The sequence below is a fragment of the Neomonachus schauinslandi genome, chromosome 16, assembly GCF_002201575.2.
Source record: "Neomonachus schauinslandi chromosome 16, ASM220157v2, whole genome shotgun sequence".
Taxonomy (NCBI): domain Eukaryota; kingdom Metazoa; phylum Chordata; class Mammalia; order Carnivora; family Phocidae; genus Neomonachus; species Neomonachus schauinslandi.
The window spans coordinates 12,380,298-12,395,156 of NC_058418.1; the positions used below are offsets into that span (position 1 = coordinate 12,380,298).

Consider the following 14,859-nt stretch of genomic DNA (forward strand, 5'->3'; position numbering starts at 1 on the left):
AATCCCCCTATAAGACAAAGAAGCATTATACACTTTTTAAAAAGATTTTATTTATTTATTTGAGACAGTGAGAAAAACCACGAGCAAGGAGGAGAGGGAGAAACAGACTCCCCACTGAGCAGGGAGTCCGATGCAGGGCTCCATCCTAGGACTCCGGGATCATGACCTGAGCTGAAGGCAGATGCTCAACCGATTGAGCCACCCAAGCGTCCCACATTATACACTTTTAGAGACTCGGAGAGGTGAAATGACTTGGCCAAGATCACATAGCCGGAAGCAGGCAGGGCTGGGAACAGAACTCAGGCTCCAACACTGCTCCCTTCCACGTCACAAGTCAGAGACGCAGAGGGGTACACGGATGGAGAAATGGGGAGACAGAGAGAAGAGAGAGAGCGATAAAGAAACAGAAATGGCCAGAGAAGTCCAGAGAGGAAGAGCTATGAAGGGGAGAAGTAAGACACTGGAAGACTACTCAGACTATTCCTTTGTCTTGCAATTCCTCCCTTTGGGGTGGAGATAGCAGTCCCGGGCACCGGGCCTCCTGACCTGGGACTGGATTTGTCAGCCTGACATCCTGCTGACAGAAGCATTTCTCAATGAATGGGGCGTCTTCGGTTCCGTGGAGTCAGAGTTAGGCAGAGTGGTGGTGGCTCCCCAGCCATGGGTGGAGGTGGCCCGGATGACCATACCCTAAACGGGGTCTCCCCAAGGCCATCCAGAAACTGGGACATGCTCTGCTGAGACTTATAGGCGGTCCCCATACCAGGCGTTGGCTCCTTAATCCCCACACTCTTCTCACCACAGGCCAACCACAGAGTCTGCCCCAAGGGCCCAGGCAGGGGCACGGAGGGGGAGAGAGAGAGGGAGAGACTCCGAGGTCTTGAGGAAGAAAGATGAAGAGACAGCAAAGAGAAACACATGGAAGTACTAAAAAAGAGATGCAGAGAGACAGAGAGATGCAGAGAGACGGACAGGAGAGATCCTGAAAACCATAGACTAGGAGAGACACAGAGAGACAGGGAGGCACTGACAGGAAGGGAGAGACATGCCCAGAGAGAAGGAAGACAAGGAGATTCTAAAGCAGAGCTAGAAATTGAGAGGAACAGAGATGAAGAGAGACAGAGATCTGAGAGCAGAAGGAAAAGGGAACTAGAGAGACAGGAGCCATAAAAGGTGAGACACAGAGACAGACAAGGAGAGAGACGGTCACAAGGATCTGGCAACAGACAGAGGAAAATAGAGTCCGAGTTAAAGACAGAGACAGACAGAAATCGGGATAGAGTCATGCATTGGCTCTACAAACATTTACTGAGCACCCTCTGTGCGCTGAGCACTGTTTTAGTGCCGGGGATACAGAAGCGAACAGGACAAACGCCTGCTCTTGAAGCGACCCAGAGAGGGCAGCTCACCAGGGTTCCTGGACGGAGAAAGCCTGACAGGTCGGGAGATCCAGGGCAGAGGCAGGGAGACGGGGAAGGGGGAGATGAAGGGAAAGAGAACTGAGAGGGATACCAACAGGAACAGAAGCAGAGTAAAACAGAGGCGGAAAGAGAGAGAGAGAGATGAACAAAGAAACACAGAGGAAGACACTGAGAGCTGAAACAAAGATAAACAGAGAGAGACAGAGACCCTGAGAGACACTCCCAGAGACAAGGCCAGTCCCAGAGGCTGTGCCGTCCCCACCCTCTCCCCAGGTCTGGGCCCTGTGCCAGGCACCTGGCGGAAGGCTGGATCCGGCCAGGCAGGGGCCTGCAGGAGGGTGGGTCGCCTTCCTGAACAGTGTACGGGTACAGCATACACGGTTCCAAGAGCAAGGGCATGGAAGTGACAGGGGCTCAGGCGCCTGTCCCTAGGAATCACAAGCACAGGGCACAGGAGTGTCAGGCTAATGGGTATGTCACCAGGGGTGTTTTTAGAAGTGTATTTGGAAGTCAAAAATGTATTTAGGAATCAGAAGTATAGGGTACAGCATTCAGGGGGTCACGGGCCCAAAGGTGGCCAGGGGGTTCAGAAATGCACACCTACGGGTCAAGGAAGATGGACCCCAAGGACCCAAAGGCTCAGTAGGGTGCACCTGTTGGTCAGGTGTATTGACATGGAATGCTAGCGCAACAAAGCTGCCCAGTAGGGCAGGCTGCGCCTGGCACAACAGTGACAGAGCTGGGGGGCTGGGTGGAGACGTTGGGTTGGGGAATCTGCAATATGAGCAGCCTGGAGACACCCACCTCTCCCACCACTCCCACTCCGGGTATCCAGGTATCCGGCGGGGGCTCCACCCAAGACCCAAAGGGAATCAAATAAAGGCGAAGGGGGGCAGGCAGGGAGGTTAAAGGGCATGATGCTCATGGGCATCACAGTGCCGCTGCTCCTCCTGCTGCTGGCCCTAGCCAGGTGGGGTTGGAGTGCTCAGGGTGCCCAGACTCAGGGGGCCCTACCCCCGGGGCCTACAGCACTCCCACTGCTGGGGAACCTGCTGCAGCTGGAGTCCGGACGCCTGGACCGTGCACTCATGGAGGTAGCCCCGACCGTGGGCTGGGGGGCTGGAGGTCCTGGTTCTCTGAATGAAGACAGCTGAGGGCTCTTACCCCATGAGTCCTGAGGAGGGTTGAGGGGCCGGAGTCCTGTGTTCCAGGAAGGAAGGAGACTAGGGGTGGAAGCCGGGAGCCTGGACATCTGCTTGAGAGAGGAGAGGGACAGTGGGCCTGAGTTCCTGGTTCCTGGCAGAATCGCCCTGGGATCCCCCTCTCCCTCCCCGCCCACCCCCGCCCCACTCCTGGGTCCTGAGGGAGGAGGAGCCTAGAGTGAGAAGGCAGGTCGGGGGGGCGGTGGGAAGGGGTGCCGAGGGGTCTGTTCTCCTGGTTCAAGGCGGGGAGGAGAGTACCGAGGGCCAAGACGGCTAGTTCTGAGGGTGCAGAGGGCTCGGGCCCTGGTCTTGTAGATCCCCTGGGAAGAGGGAGCTGGGGTCCTGGACTCCTGCGGATGGAGGAAGGAGGTGGGGATCTGACCTCCTCCGCCAGTGATGAGGGGATGAGATGGGGACTTCTGGGTCGGAAGGAAAGGGAGCAGGGGGCGGGGGCTCTGGGGTGGAGGAGGGGTCAGGAGCCCGGACCAGGACACGCTGAGCACCCACTCCGCGTAGCTCTCTGGCCGCTGGGGCCCAGTGTTCACAGTGCGGCTGGGCCCGCGCCCTGCAGTGGTGCTGTGCGGCTACTCAGCGCTGCGGGACGCATTAGTGCTGCAAGCGGATGCCTTCTCCGGCCGCGGGACCATGGCTGTTTTCGAACGCTTCATCCGCGGAAACGGTGAGTCCCACCCAGGCTGTGGAAGTGAGGGCCTGGACCACCCAGTTTGAGAGATAAAGGGTGGGGCCGGGGGGATGGGGCGGGGCCGAATGAGAAGGCCAATGAAGGCAAACAGCGAGAAGGTGGGGCGGAGCTAAAGTGTAGGAGCCGAATGGGTGGGGGTGGGAGGTGGGCGCTGGTTTCTGCTGCAGCCACTAGAAGAGACGAGCCCAAGAGTCAAAGCCAAAGATAGCAAGCACTGGTGAGGGATCGAGAGCAGCAGTGGTGGGGCCAAGGTGCGGACAGGGCCGAGAAGGCTGGGGTGGCAACCAAGAGGTCTGAAAGCAGCAGAATTGAAGGGTTGCGAGGAAGCCGGCTGCAAAACTGGACGTTTCCAGGATGGGGCGTGGCCAATCCCCAGCCCGCCCCTTCTGTGCCCCACCCCCAGGCTTCGTGTTTTCGAACGGGCGGCGCTGGGGGACGCGGCGCAATTTTGCGCTGGGAGCACTAAAGGAGTTCGGACTGGGAACGCGGACCATAGAGGAGCGCATCCTGGAGGAAGCGGCTTGTCTGCTCGGCGAATTTCAAGGCACCATTGGTGCGGCCTGGTGGGGATGTGGCCAATGATCAAGAAGGGGTAGGGTGGGGTGTCTGGCTAGCTCAGTCGTTAGAGCAAGCGATTCTCCGTCAGGGTTGTAGGTTCCAGTCACAGGTTTGGTGTAGCGATTACTTAAAAATAAAATATTTAAAAAGCAAGGCGGGGGACGCGGGAAGACATTTGTCGTGGAACGAAGTCAGTAAGCGGAGCCACAGCGAAAAGACCCTGTCCTGTTCCGACTCCCAGGAACGCCATTCGACCCCCGGCGGCTACTAGATGATGCTGTGTCTAACGTTATCTGTTCGGTGGTCTTCGGGAACCGCTATGGCTATGAGGACCCGGAGTTCCTGAGGCTCCTGGACCTCTTCCATGACAACTTCCGCATTATGAGTTCCAGATGGGGCGAGGTGAGAGGGCCAGCCTCAGACCCTCCCTCCTGTGTCTAACCTACGCCAAACCCGGAGTACATAGACCTACCGACCTTGGATCATTAGGTCAAGTCTTAGAATCTTGGAAGGGGAGAGTTCTAGAACTTAGAACATCAAAGTCCTGGTGCAATCTCCCCACAGGGGAACTAGTGGACTTGTTCGAGGTCTTGCTGCGGTCTTGTCCCCCTAGATGTACAACATTTTCCCCTCCTTCCTTGACTGGCTCCCGGGCACCACCGAATCTTTCAAAACTTCACGGAGCTTCGGGTCTTTATCTCTAAGCAAATCCAGCGGCAGACGCGACAGCCTGGGGAGCCCCGTGATTTCATCGACTGCTTCCTGGATCAGATGGATAAGGTGCAGGCCGCTGCGACCATAGAACTCTCCCCTTGCCGCCCACCAGGAGGTGCCAGGCACGCCGCAGCACCCATCTCTGTCCACAGGAACAGGAAGACCCAGAGAGCCATTTCCAGGAGGAGACATTGGTGATGACGACGCATAACCTTTTCTTCGGCGGCACCGAGACCACGAGCACCACTCTGCGGTATGGGCTCCTCATTCTGCTTAAGTACCCGGAGGTGGCAGGTCCGGGAGCTGGAAAGCCTGGGGTGTGGGGGCTAGGGTTTGGGGATGGCTGGCAGCCAGGGCGTGCGCAGCTCACATCCTCTGCCCACACCAGCCAAAGTGCGGGCCGAGCTGGATGCTGTGGTAGGGCGGATGCGCACCCCAAGGCTGGAGGACCGGGAGCGCCTGCCCTACACGAACGCCGTGCTGCACGAGATCCAGCGCTTCATCAGCGTGCTGCCATTGGGGCTGCCACGTGCCCTCACCCATGACGCCCACCTGCGCGGCTACTTTCCGCCCAAGGTGCCCACCAAGCGTGGGGATTCTGTGCGGGCCTGGGAGCACCTATAACTGAAACCATCAGCCCTGAGCATGTGCCCTGGGAGCAGGAAAGAAGGCCCACCTTCCCACTGGCTTTTAAACGGGGTCTTGGATGACTAAGCAAGTGCACAGGATAACCCCTGTGCACCCCACCCCCCAGGGCACCTTTGTGATTCCTCTGCTCGTATCTTCACACCGGGACCCCACCCGGTTCAAAGACCCAGACTGCTTCAACCCCACCAAGTTCCTGGACGACAAGGGCAAGTTCCAGAGCAACGATGCCTTCATGCCCTTTGCCCCAGGTCTGGGCCAGGAAGGGAGGAGACGAGGCTGGGCAGGCCCGGGGGGTGCATGGTTCCCACCCTGCATCCCTGTCTCCTCAGGAAAATGGATGTGCCTGGACGCAGGCCTGGCGCCATCTGACATCTTCCTCTTCTTCACCGCCATCCTGCAGCGGTTCTGCCTGCTCCCTGTGGGGAGCCCCACCAACATCGACCTCACCCCGCAATGCACTGGCCTGGGCAACATCCCCCCAGCCTTCCAGCTCCGCCTGGTGGCCCGCTGTGGTCGGGCTCAGCTGCCCTCTGCTCACGGGCTCCCGGACCTTCTTTCCCCCTTTGGTCAATAAAGGCCCCAAACTGCAGATGGACAGGTCTCCTTACCAATAAGAGGGAGCGAGAGAATCAGACGTTTGCAGCTCTGAGGTAAACTTTTATTTCTTTCTTGGCTGACAGGACTCTTCACACCCATGCTCCTCCCAGCACCTTTTCCCCTGCCCACGCAGGGGCAGCCTAGTCCAGAAGGTGCCGTGGCCACAGGGGTTGGGGGGTCACTTCACATTCCAGGCTGGAGGAGTGGGGGGCTTGGGGATACTGTCCCCCCCACGAACCTCTGCCAGCAAGAGGCCATGACATCCCCAACCCCCGATCCCGCAGCCTGGTGGGAGGTGGCAATGGCTCCTTCCAGCTCTCCCCGTCTGAGAGGAGCACAACCGGACAGGGCAAGCCACCGGGCCCCAGCGCCAGTGATGGTGGCTCCCGACACCGGCCCCTGCCCAGGTCACAGCCCCAGCCCCCATCACAGGCCAGCAGAGGTCTCTCCTCCCTGGTCCTCAGCGTCAGACGGAGCTCTCCACACCAGGCAGGCCGGAGGCAAAGCCGGAAGCAGCGGTGGTGGCAGCGAAGGAGCAGCCACCGAGACTGGCGGGGGGCTGGGCCAGCAGCACAGGGCCAAAGGCTCTCCCCAAGTCAGGGCAGGCTGTCTGTCCACGCGGCTCTGGGGCCGGCCACTAGGTGGGCGTGGTCGGCTGTGACACAGGTACTTGGACACCTTTCTGTCCGGACGCTAGGGGGGAGGTGAGAGGAGACAGGGGGTCACCAGGGAAGGGACGCAGAGGCCAAGAAGAATGTGGGAAGATGGAGGAGAGGCCCGCATGCTGGGGGTGCCCAGGAGAGAGGGCTGCCTAGGGAAAATGGGCAGAGAGGAGAAAAAAAGAGCTGCAAACTTTAGGAAGAGACTGACGAGGTGGCTAAGGGGACTCGAGGCCTTGTGAGGTACATGGAACAGGAAGGGCTTGAGGGACGGGATGCCACTGGGGAAGCAGGTACCTAGTTGATACTTGTCTTTGGCTGCTGCCCGCTCCTTAGCATCAAAATACCAGACGGTGATGGCGTACCTGGGGACCAGAGCAGCCCCGAAGGGCAGTGAGCATGACTCTTTCAATCCCAGCCACCACATCCACAATGACACTGCAGTCCACCCTTCTGGGCCTGGTTCTGTTCCACCTGGGCCCGTCAGTGCTTCACTTCCTAGCCACTCCTGGGGTCTGACAGGACTTCGTCGGCACAGAGCGGGACGCCTGAGCACACCCCCACAAGTATCGATCATACCTGGTGGCATAGGCTGGTTTCACCTCGTGGGGGTTCCGCCGATCAGACCAGAAAATGAGCAACCGATCAAAGAGGGGCTCAATGTTGGCAACCACAGGCCGGCCCTCAGGGAAGATCTGCAGCAGGCCGCCATGCACCTAGGGGCAGGCCAGAGGATGAGGCAGGAGGCTGGCGGGTCCAGCCTGGAGCCTCTGCCTTGCACCGCCCTGGGCTCTGGATGTGGCAGCCGCACACATCACCCCCTCCCACCACTCAGGCTCTCAGAGTGAATGACAGCCCAGAGTCTGCGTCACCATGGAGCCAGGCAGGAAGCTACTAAAGACAGGAAATGGGAAAGGGTGGTGCTGCCACCACCCGGTCAGCTGGAGACAAGGAGGTGCCATTTCCCGGGAAGAGCCAGCCAGCAGGCCGACACTGCACTGCCCCGCTGTGGAGAATGCCAGAAGCTGAGCTGGGAGCGCAAAATGGAGTTGATGCAGCCGCCTCACCCTCACTCCCGCCCCCACCCTGACCCCCCAACCCCTACCTTGACATCCCAGTTCTGATTCAGGTAATAGATGCAGGTGATGCAGCGCCCATCGCCGTGGGGATTGTCGACATGCCTCACGTACCCCAGCCCGTTGCCTGGGTAACACGCCACCATGGCCTGGCAGAAACAGATGGGAGTGGGCTTACGGGGCGAGGCAGAGATACTCGGGGAAGCAGCCGTTACCTCCTCTTTCTCACCCTTCCCGGCCCCTCGTCTCTGCCCAGACTCTTCCCAAGGGCTCCAGCCCCCAGACTTACTTCTTGGTCAGCCAAGCCACAGCTCTTGGGCCTCCAGAGCCCACTCCCCACACATACGTGCCCAAAGCCGGGCACCCAGACGGGGCTCAATGAGTAACTGAGGATCTTGTTTTTTAAAGATAACCTGACCCCACCCCCCACCAGACCTTTCAGAATAAAACCAATTTACATGTTTTCTGGTATGGAGGGATGTGGCCTCACAGCCCTGCACCAGGGGTTCCTGACCTTGGCTTCAGCATGGAATCACCTGGGATGCTGATGCCCAGGCCCATCTCAGAGGTTCGGAAATACTTGGTCTAAGGTGGAGCCTGGAATATTGAAAGGTTCCCCAAATAATTCTAATGTACAGCAATGTTGAGAACCGCTGCCCTTGACTACAAAGAATCTCCACTAAATAAATGTATTTCCTACACATATAAACAAGTACCAAAACCCCGAGTGTGACCAGAACCTGAGCTCTAACCCCCACTCCAAGGATAAACTGCTGGGTAGCCCTTGACAGTCCCATCACAGCCTCATCCGTTAAACAGACTAATAAACACCTCCTTTGTTTACAGACCTGGACATTCCTGACCCCCCCAGACCCTGGCTTGTGTGTGTACAGGTCTAGCCACAGGGTTCTGACCTCTCCCAGGTGGCTGCCATCCCGAGGCCTCGGCCCCAGCTGCTCCGGCCTGTTTCCCATCAGGGAGCTGACAGAAAAGCGGATGTGGAGCGAGGGAAAGGGCCCCAGCGTTCCTTCAGACCGAACTCCCAGGTTCAAGGCCCAGTGCTGCCACACCAGCTGTAATATCAGGCGGGAGACTTCGTTTCCTGTCTCAGGTTCCTCATCCGTGAAATGGAGCTGATAAACTACTTCACGGGCAGTTGTGGGAATCGAGTCAGACAAATGTTCAGGAAGGCACCAAGCAGAGTGCCTGCCACGTGATGGAAAGCCAAAGCACAGGCTAAAATGACATTTAAAAAAAAAAAAAAAAGTCCCTGTCCTACCCTTTGCCCAAAGCCACTTGGGAGGGCTGCATAAGGCAAACGGGAGTACTGGTGTGCAGACCCTCCAGCTCCTTGGACCATCTGTCTTGACACCCTGAGCCATGCTCATTCCGGACCAGAGACCGCCGCCGGCGGCTCCCCACTCGCGCTCAGCTACGCCTGTGGGCCACAGCCCCGAAAAACAGCCCTAGGATAAACATTCCTGATCAAAAAGATGGACAGGAGGCTGGCTGAGCACTCCCGGGCAGCCCAGGTCAACTCAATCCTCAGCCTTCTTCCAACACGTTACTCCCAGGGCTCACCCGGCACGAGCAGTCCACAGCCCTGCATTAAACGTGCGCGTACCCGAAGACCACAGCATGCGCCCTGGGATGGAGGCCAGGAGGGCTGCAGCCGGTTGAGGCCACCCAGCAGTGGAGAGCCATGCTTCTCTCTGGCGGCACCGGGGCAAGACCTTGGCCCCCACATCCCCGGGGTTCAGGAGAATCTCTGCACTGTTCACTCCCTGCAAATGGGTCAGTGCTCTGAGCAACCACTTCACTGGGAGAAAAGAACGTGGCTAAGCCCAGGTGGCCTGCAATCAGTGAATCACTGATGAAGGACCGGCAAGCCCTCCCCAGATAGAATCCAAGCAAAGATTTTGCTGGTTCTGCACAAGGATGGGGTGGGGAGAGGGGTCCAGGGCTGCAGCCTCTTTCCCACAATCCATCTCCACACAGCAGCCAGAAACCCTTTCCTCCAGCTCATCACTCAAATCCCTCAAGACCCCCATCACATGCCGAGAAAATGCAAAACATCAATTTCCTATTTTCACAGCCTCTGCCTCCAAGGCCACCAATCTCAACTACTGCCTTCACTCTGCTCCAGCCCCTCAGGCCTCCTAACTGCTCTCTGACCAGGCCAAGCTCATCCACAGAGCCTCTGTCCCTGCCTGGAACACACTTCCCCTGGTGCTCCTTGTTATTCACATCTCAGATCAAAGGGCACCTGAATACTCCGGCTGAAGGCTGATTTTCCATCCACCCCTCTAAATGTGAGATCAGTCCAGGTACTTGTTTACCTAGTACTGGCCCAACGGGCAGTCCCGGGGAAGCCCCTGGGGCCAGGCGTGTGTCCCTAGAGCCCAGGCAGTAGCTGCTTACAGAAAGCACTCCTCTGGGTCTCAGGGACTCCACTGCGTCCTGCCCCGCACACCCTCACACAGGGTCTCCCACCATGCAGGCAGGGGCAGCACCTGTATTCTGGAGTGGAAGGGGAGTTGTGCATGAAGGCTAGGCACAGAAAGAGGCCCTTTAAACTTCCACCAATCCCCACACATACACACCTTGGTGGAGGGGGGGCATCCTCTGGCCCCAGAGAAGCACCTACCTACATCCTGCCCCCACAAGGAAAAGGGACAACAAGCAGAAGGACATGAAAGCCTGCTCCTCACCCTCCCATCTCAGGGAAGGGGCAGCTAGTATCAGAGCCAAGAGACTAAAGAATTAAAGGCTATTGTGACAATGTGCCAAAAGCCCCAACACACACACACACACACACACACACCACACACACACACACACACACACACAGTCAGAAACTGGGGACTGAGCCAATGACAGCAGGCCCCACCTCCACGCTTCTCTTAAAGGGGCAACCAAGCCAGCCAGGCCCTCCCTGTGGTCCCCTATGGTTGTCCTTGATGCCAGTGGGAGTCAACTCTCTCCCACCTGCAGGTCAGCTGAGCAGAGGGATTAGAGACAGCTGGGAGAATAGAACATAGGAGCTCCATTCAGGAACGACCAACAGGCAGGTTGTTGCGGGCCCTAGCCACACTGGTGATCTGTGCCCCCCCACCTTGGAACCCCACACTCTTATTTCAGAGCCTGGGGAGGGAGTCCAGGGGTTGCACGTTGTAGGTGGGGAAGCCTGGAGTGGGCATCTCACCGGAGCGGGGGGGGGAGTGTGAGAGGAACTCCAGTGACTGGGTTGGCTCCCCCCGCCCTGCTCAGTCTAGCCAGGTTTGTTCTTATCCTCCCAGGACAAGAGAACTCACCCGGAGCTAAAATAGTCCCAACACCCCCGCAACCCCCAATCTTAGCCGGGGCCCTAGCCCCAACCACATCCAAGGCACCAAAGGGGAAAGATCTGCTCACTCTACTTTGCCCTCCCCTCCTAAAACTGCCAAAGACTAGCTGGGGACTTAGCTGATTTTCCTATCCTGTGGATAAGCAAACTGAGGCTAAGGAAAGTGTGCTGCCCTGGGCCATTCAGTTCTCACGGTCTCCCCTCAAACTCCCTCCTGCGAGGATGGGTGACCTGGGGTGAAGATGCTGAGCACCTTGTGGCCAGGAGACTCCCTCTCATCTCTCCTGCCTGCACAGGAGCAGAGCCCAGGGAAGGGCCTCCTCTGGCTCTCCAGCTATCAAGTAACGGGAGGGAGGGGGAAGTAGGACAAGTCCGAGCTGGGTGGAGAGGATGCTGGCCTCGGCCCGAGGGAGCCTGGGTCCCTGAGCCAGCTCCAGCTGGAGACAGAAGCTGCACAGAGGCAGAACCCAAGATGGGATCAGAGGGAGGAGGGAGGAGACATTAGGAGCACGGCCTCATGCCCGCAGGGAAGCAAACAGCCCTGCCATCAGCCAGGCGTCACTGGCGTGCAGTAGGCACTCCCTACGGGGCCTTGGCCAAATGACACTAGCCTTGGACTCAAAGCCAGAGCTCTCTCACCCCTCTATGAAGAAAATTATTGTGTCAGAAAGCCAGAAAGGCCCAAAAGACCACTGTCTTGTGCAGAGCTCCTGACCCTAGGTTCTCAAATGGGCAGCTGGAGGCTCAGGAGGCGCTGATGACTGCCCATGAACTAGACAAATGAGCATTTTTCTTAAAAGAGGGTCTGTGGTTTCAGCGTTCTCAAAAAAACCCAGGTTCCAAAAAAAAAAAAAAAATTAATGTATATTTACATAAACTACTGTAGAACAAGAAAACGGTACCAAGACAAGACACAGAACAGAGAATCAAGGGAACAGATCAGAACTGACAAGAATACAGTGGTGGACAGAAAGGATACAGGACAGGCATTAGCATGGGGAAGCATAGTGAAGATGAAGGATAGGATCCCCCTCCCGCAAGGCCAGCACCCAGGCACCCAGGAAGCTGTCCCGGCCCCAGACGCCACAGTGTGGCACAGGGGGTACAACGCAGTCCAGCGCCAAGCACAGCGGGCAGCACCTCCTCGCTCAGCCTGGCACGGGCCTCACCACTGCCACCCTCCCCACTCTGCCTTCTGGTTCTCCTGCCTGGGAGACAGAAGGGACAGACCAGAAGACAGGCCAGAGGCAGGCGACTGAAAGGACAGATGAGACAGGGATGGATGAAAAGAGAGGCGAATGGGGAAAGAGAAAGTGCACAGACCCCCAAAGTCCCCACAGGGAGGGAGAGCCCCAATCCAACTGCAGCACCAACACTCACTCCACTGGAGCTGCCCAAATCCTTTAGTGACCCCACAAGCCTATCTCCAAGGGCGCCGATACTCAGAGCACCAGGTGCCCACCAAGCAGGTGCTGGGGGGCCCCCTCCACACAAGGCCCTCACAGCCTTACCTTGGTGCGCCCGTTGATGACGTAGCCACCCAGGCGCCCAGCGCAGTGGCGGATCACAGCGTCCACGTGGGCCATGAGGACCCCGATGCTTCGGCAGCCCGGCTCATGGCCTTCCACCCAGGCAATCTGGTCCCCACGAATGCTGCGTGGCGGGATAGCCCGCTGGCTCACCAGCTGCCCGTCACGCAGGCGCCCGCTCCGCTTCAGGGCCTCCACCTCGGCCAGCACGCAGCCACCCAGCGCCGCCCCCAGGAAGCTGTCCTTGACACAGATGCCATAGTACCGCATGCAGGGCACGATATAGTCCAGGGCCAGGCGCTCAGGCGCGGCGGGCAGCACCTCCTCCCTTGGCCCCGCGCTGGCCTCGCCATTGCCACTGCTGCAGCCCATGCTGCCCTCCCCTTCAGCCTCTGCCTCCTGGTTCTCCTGCCTGGCCCAGGACCGCTTGCTGGGTGCTGGGGCGTCCCCACCATCCTCTGCCCACTTCCGTTTGGGGGCCTCAGGCCGGGCGCCCTGGGCCGCCAGTCGCTGGCACCCCTTGGTGACCAGTGCTGCAGCGCCCTCACTCTGCAGTGGGCGCAGCTCACCACCATCCTGCCCGCCGAAGCCCTCCCGAAGGGGGCTGGCTATCGTGGAGGTGGCTGTGGCCCTGGGGGTCCCACTCCCCGCCGAGGCCTCACCAGGCGCTCCTGGGCGGTGGTAGGACGGTAGCAGGGGACAGGGCAGGTAACTCTCCACCCCCATCCTGGCCCGACCAGGCTCCAAGGGCTCTGACACAGAACCCGGCAACTGAGGAAGAGCCTGACTCAGGGGCTGCGGCTGGCACGGGCTGTCCATGGCAGCAGCGTCTTCATCCCCCGGGCATGGAGGGCACGGCCCGGGCCCATGGTGCCACCCTCCTCCGCCTCCGCCTCCTCCACTTGATGCAGCCGGGGGCCGGGGCGGCTGAGCCTGGCGTAGGGCAGGGTGAGGCAGGGCAGGCAGCAGAGGCTCTTCTCACGCCCTGGGGGTGCTCGCTGGTCCCCAAGTCCTCTGCCGCCCCTAGGGGCTTGGGAAAGGACCCGTCAGGGTGGCTGAAGGGGGAGAGAGGAAAAAAAGGAATGTGAGAAGAGCTAGAGGCACTCGGAGTGGGGTAGCGGTGAGGGGTGGCAGGGGCAGTAAGGAGGAAGTCAGATTTGGCTACACGGTCCCCCAAAATCTGAGGTCACATTGGGGAGAAGACCATGGGAATTTGGGGAGGGGGACAAGGAGAGAGGAGGCAGTGAGGGAGGCAGCCAGAGGAGCGAGGCTGGGGAGATGACCCAAAGACACAGGACTGCGGTGGGGGCTGTGGGAGAGCATCTTCAGACACAGCAAACAGAAAAGACGGAGAGGGCCTCAAGTAGAAAAGGAATGCTAGAGCAGTGGGGAGCGGGAGATCTGCCTGGGGATTCCAGAGACACACGGCGGGAACGGGGTGCTCCACAGAGCAAACCGGGGAGCCCAGAGACAAAGAGAATGGGGGGCCCAGAGACGGAAAAGCCGACCGGGTAGAAGCTGGGAGGGCGGGCCTGAGACAGCCGGACAGAACGGGGCGGAAGGGTCAACCTAAGCCCAACGGGAGGAAGCCCGCCGGCGGCTGACACAAACCCAGACGGAAGGGAGGGCCTAAGACAGACAGACAGACGGAAGGCAGCCTCGGGAGGAGGGTCCACGGCAACGGGGGAAAGGGCGGGGGAGGGTGCACGCACTCGGGGACAGGACGGGAGAAGGCGGCTCCTCCCAAGCCCCTTCGGTGCGGGCCTCCCCGCTCGGGGCGCTGTAGGCGACGGAAGCCGGGCCTAGGGACCGCTCGGACCACGAACCCCCTCCCTCTCCCCACCCGCCCGCGCGCGCTCCCCCACCCCAACCCCCCAACGGCCGGCACTCAACGTGCCCGGCGCGTTCCCTCCCCCACGCCCTACCCCCACCCTTCCCTCCCCGGGGTCGCCGCGCTCCGCCACGCCGGGCCGGCGCGCGCCCCCACACCCCGCCCGACTTGCGCCGGCGCCCGAGCTCGAGCGCCTTCTTCGCCCCGTTCTCTTCCCTCCCCGAGCTCTCCTCACCGAGCTTTTTCCTCCGGCCCCGGCGCCGTCGTTTGTGCCAGCCGCCCAGCGCCGCACAGCGCGCCATACCCCGCCCCCACCTCCCGCGACGCTCCGCCCCCGCCTCGCCCGGCGGGCACGTGACCGCGCCCCCGGAGGAGACGGAGCGTGCGCAGGCGCGAGCCGCGCGGGGCGGAGCAAGGAAGGTCAGCACCCCCCCCCCCCCCGCAAGATAGGGGAAATGGGTCGGTCGCCCACAGGAGGCTCATTTGCATACTGCACTCCGCCCCGTATGGGAGAAAGGCTGTTAGAAAGGGCAGGATCACGAAGGGCGGGGGGAGTTCCGCGGTTAGGCCAAGCA

The 14,859-nt window shown here is 59.7% G+C and overlaps 2 protein-coding genes across 5 annotated transcripts; one reads left to right on the forward strand and one right to left on the reverse strand.

The window, feature by feature from the left end:
- The first annotated feature begins 2,338 nt into the window (after window positions 1-2,338).
- On the forward strand, window positions 2,339-5,820 carry LOC110590192 (cytochrome P450 2F2-like). The gene is given in 10 exon segments (XM_021700946.1): window positions 2,339-2,515; window positions 3,140-3,302; window positions 3,730-3,879; window positions 4,126-4,286; window positions 4,498-4,534; window positions 4,537-4,664; window positions 4,751-4,892; window positions 4,987-5,174; window positions 5,353-5,494; window positions 5,576-5,820. Coding segments are annotated over 10 exon segments (1,533 nt in total).
- A 62-nt stretch (window positions 5,821-5,882) lies between these two features.
- Window positions 5,883-14,607, reverse strand: EGLN2 (egl-9 family hypoxia inducible factor 2). 4 transcript variants are annotated; one of them, XM_021701043.2, is made up of 6 exons: window positions 14,520-14,593; window positions 12,436-13,508; window positions 7,608-7,727; window positions 7,082-7,218; window positions 6,800-6,867; window positions 5,883-6,536 (listed from the first exon to the last, which is right to left on the reverse strand). In XM_021701043.2, exons 2-6 carry the CDS (start codon window positions 13,270-13,272, stop codon window positions 6,481-6,483), a joined length of 1,218 nt encoding a protein of 405 aa, XP_021556718.1. In that variant the 5' UTR covers window positions 13,273-13,508; window positions 14,520-14,593; the 3' UTR covers window positions 5,883-6,480. The 4 variants fall into 4 exon arrangements, with proteins under 4 accessions (XP_021556718.1, XP_044767405.1, XP_021556717.1 ...); XM_044911470.1 differs by lacking the exon at window positions 14,520-14,593 and adding an exon at window positions 13,962-14,033; XM_021701042.1 differs by having other exon boundaries at window positions 6,457-6,867; window positions 12,436-13,185; window positions 13,409-13,508; window positions 14,520-14,587.
- Window positions 14,608-14,859: the final 252 nt, after the last annotated feature.

Bases quoted from the DNA above. Each gene is read 5' to 3' on its own strand.
- EGLN2 (XM_021701041.1), bottom strand. From the start codon at position 13,272: ATGGACAGCCCGTGCCAGCCGCAGCCCCTGAGTCAGGCTCTTCCTCAG. The intron at 7,219-7,607 runs GTAGGGGTTGGG...GCCTGCCCCTAG, and splicing joins ATCAGAACTGGGATGTCAAG to GTGCATGGCGGCCTGCTGCA. The intron at 6,868-7,081 runs GTATGATCGATA...TCTGGTCCCCAG, and splicing joins AAACCAGCCTATGCCACCAG to GTACGCCATCACCGTCTGGT.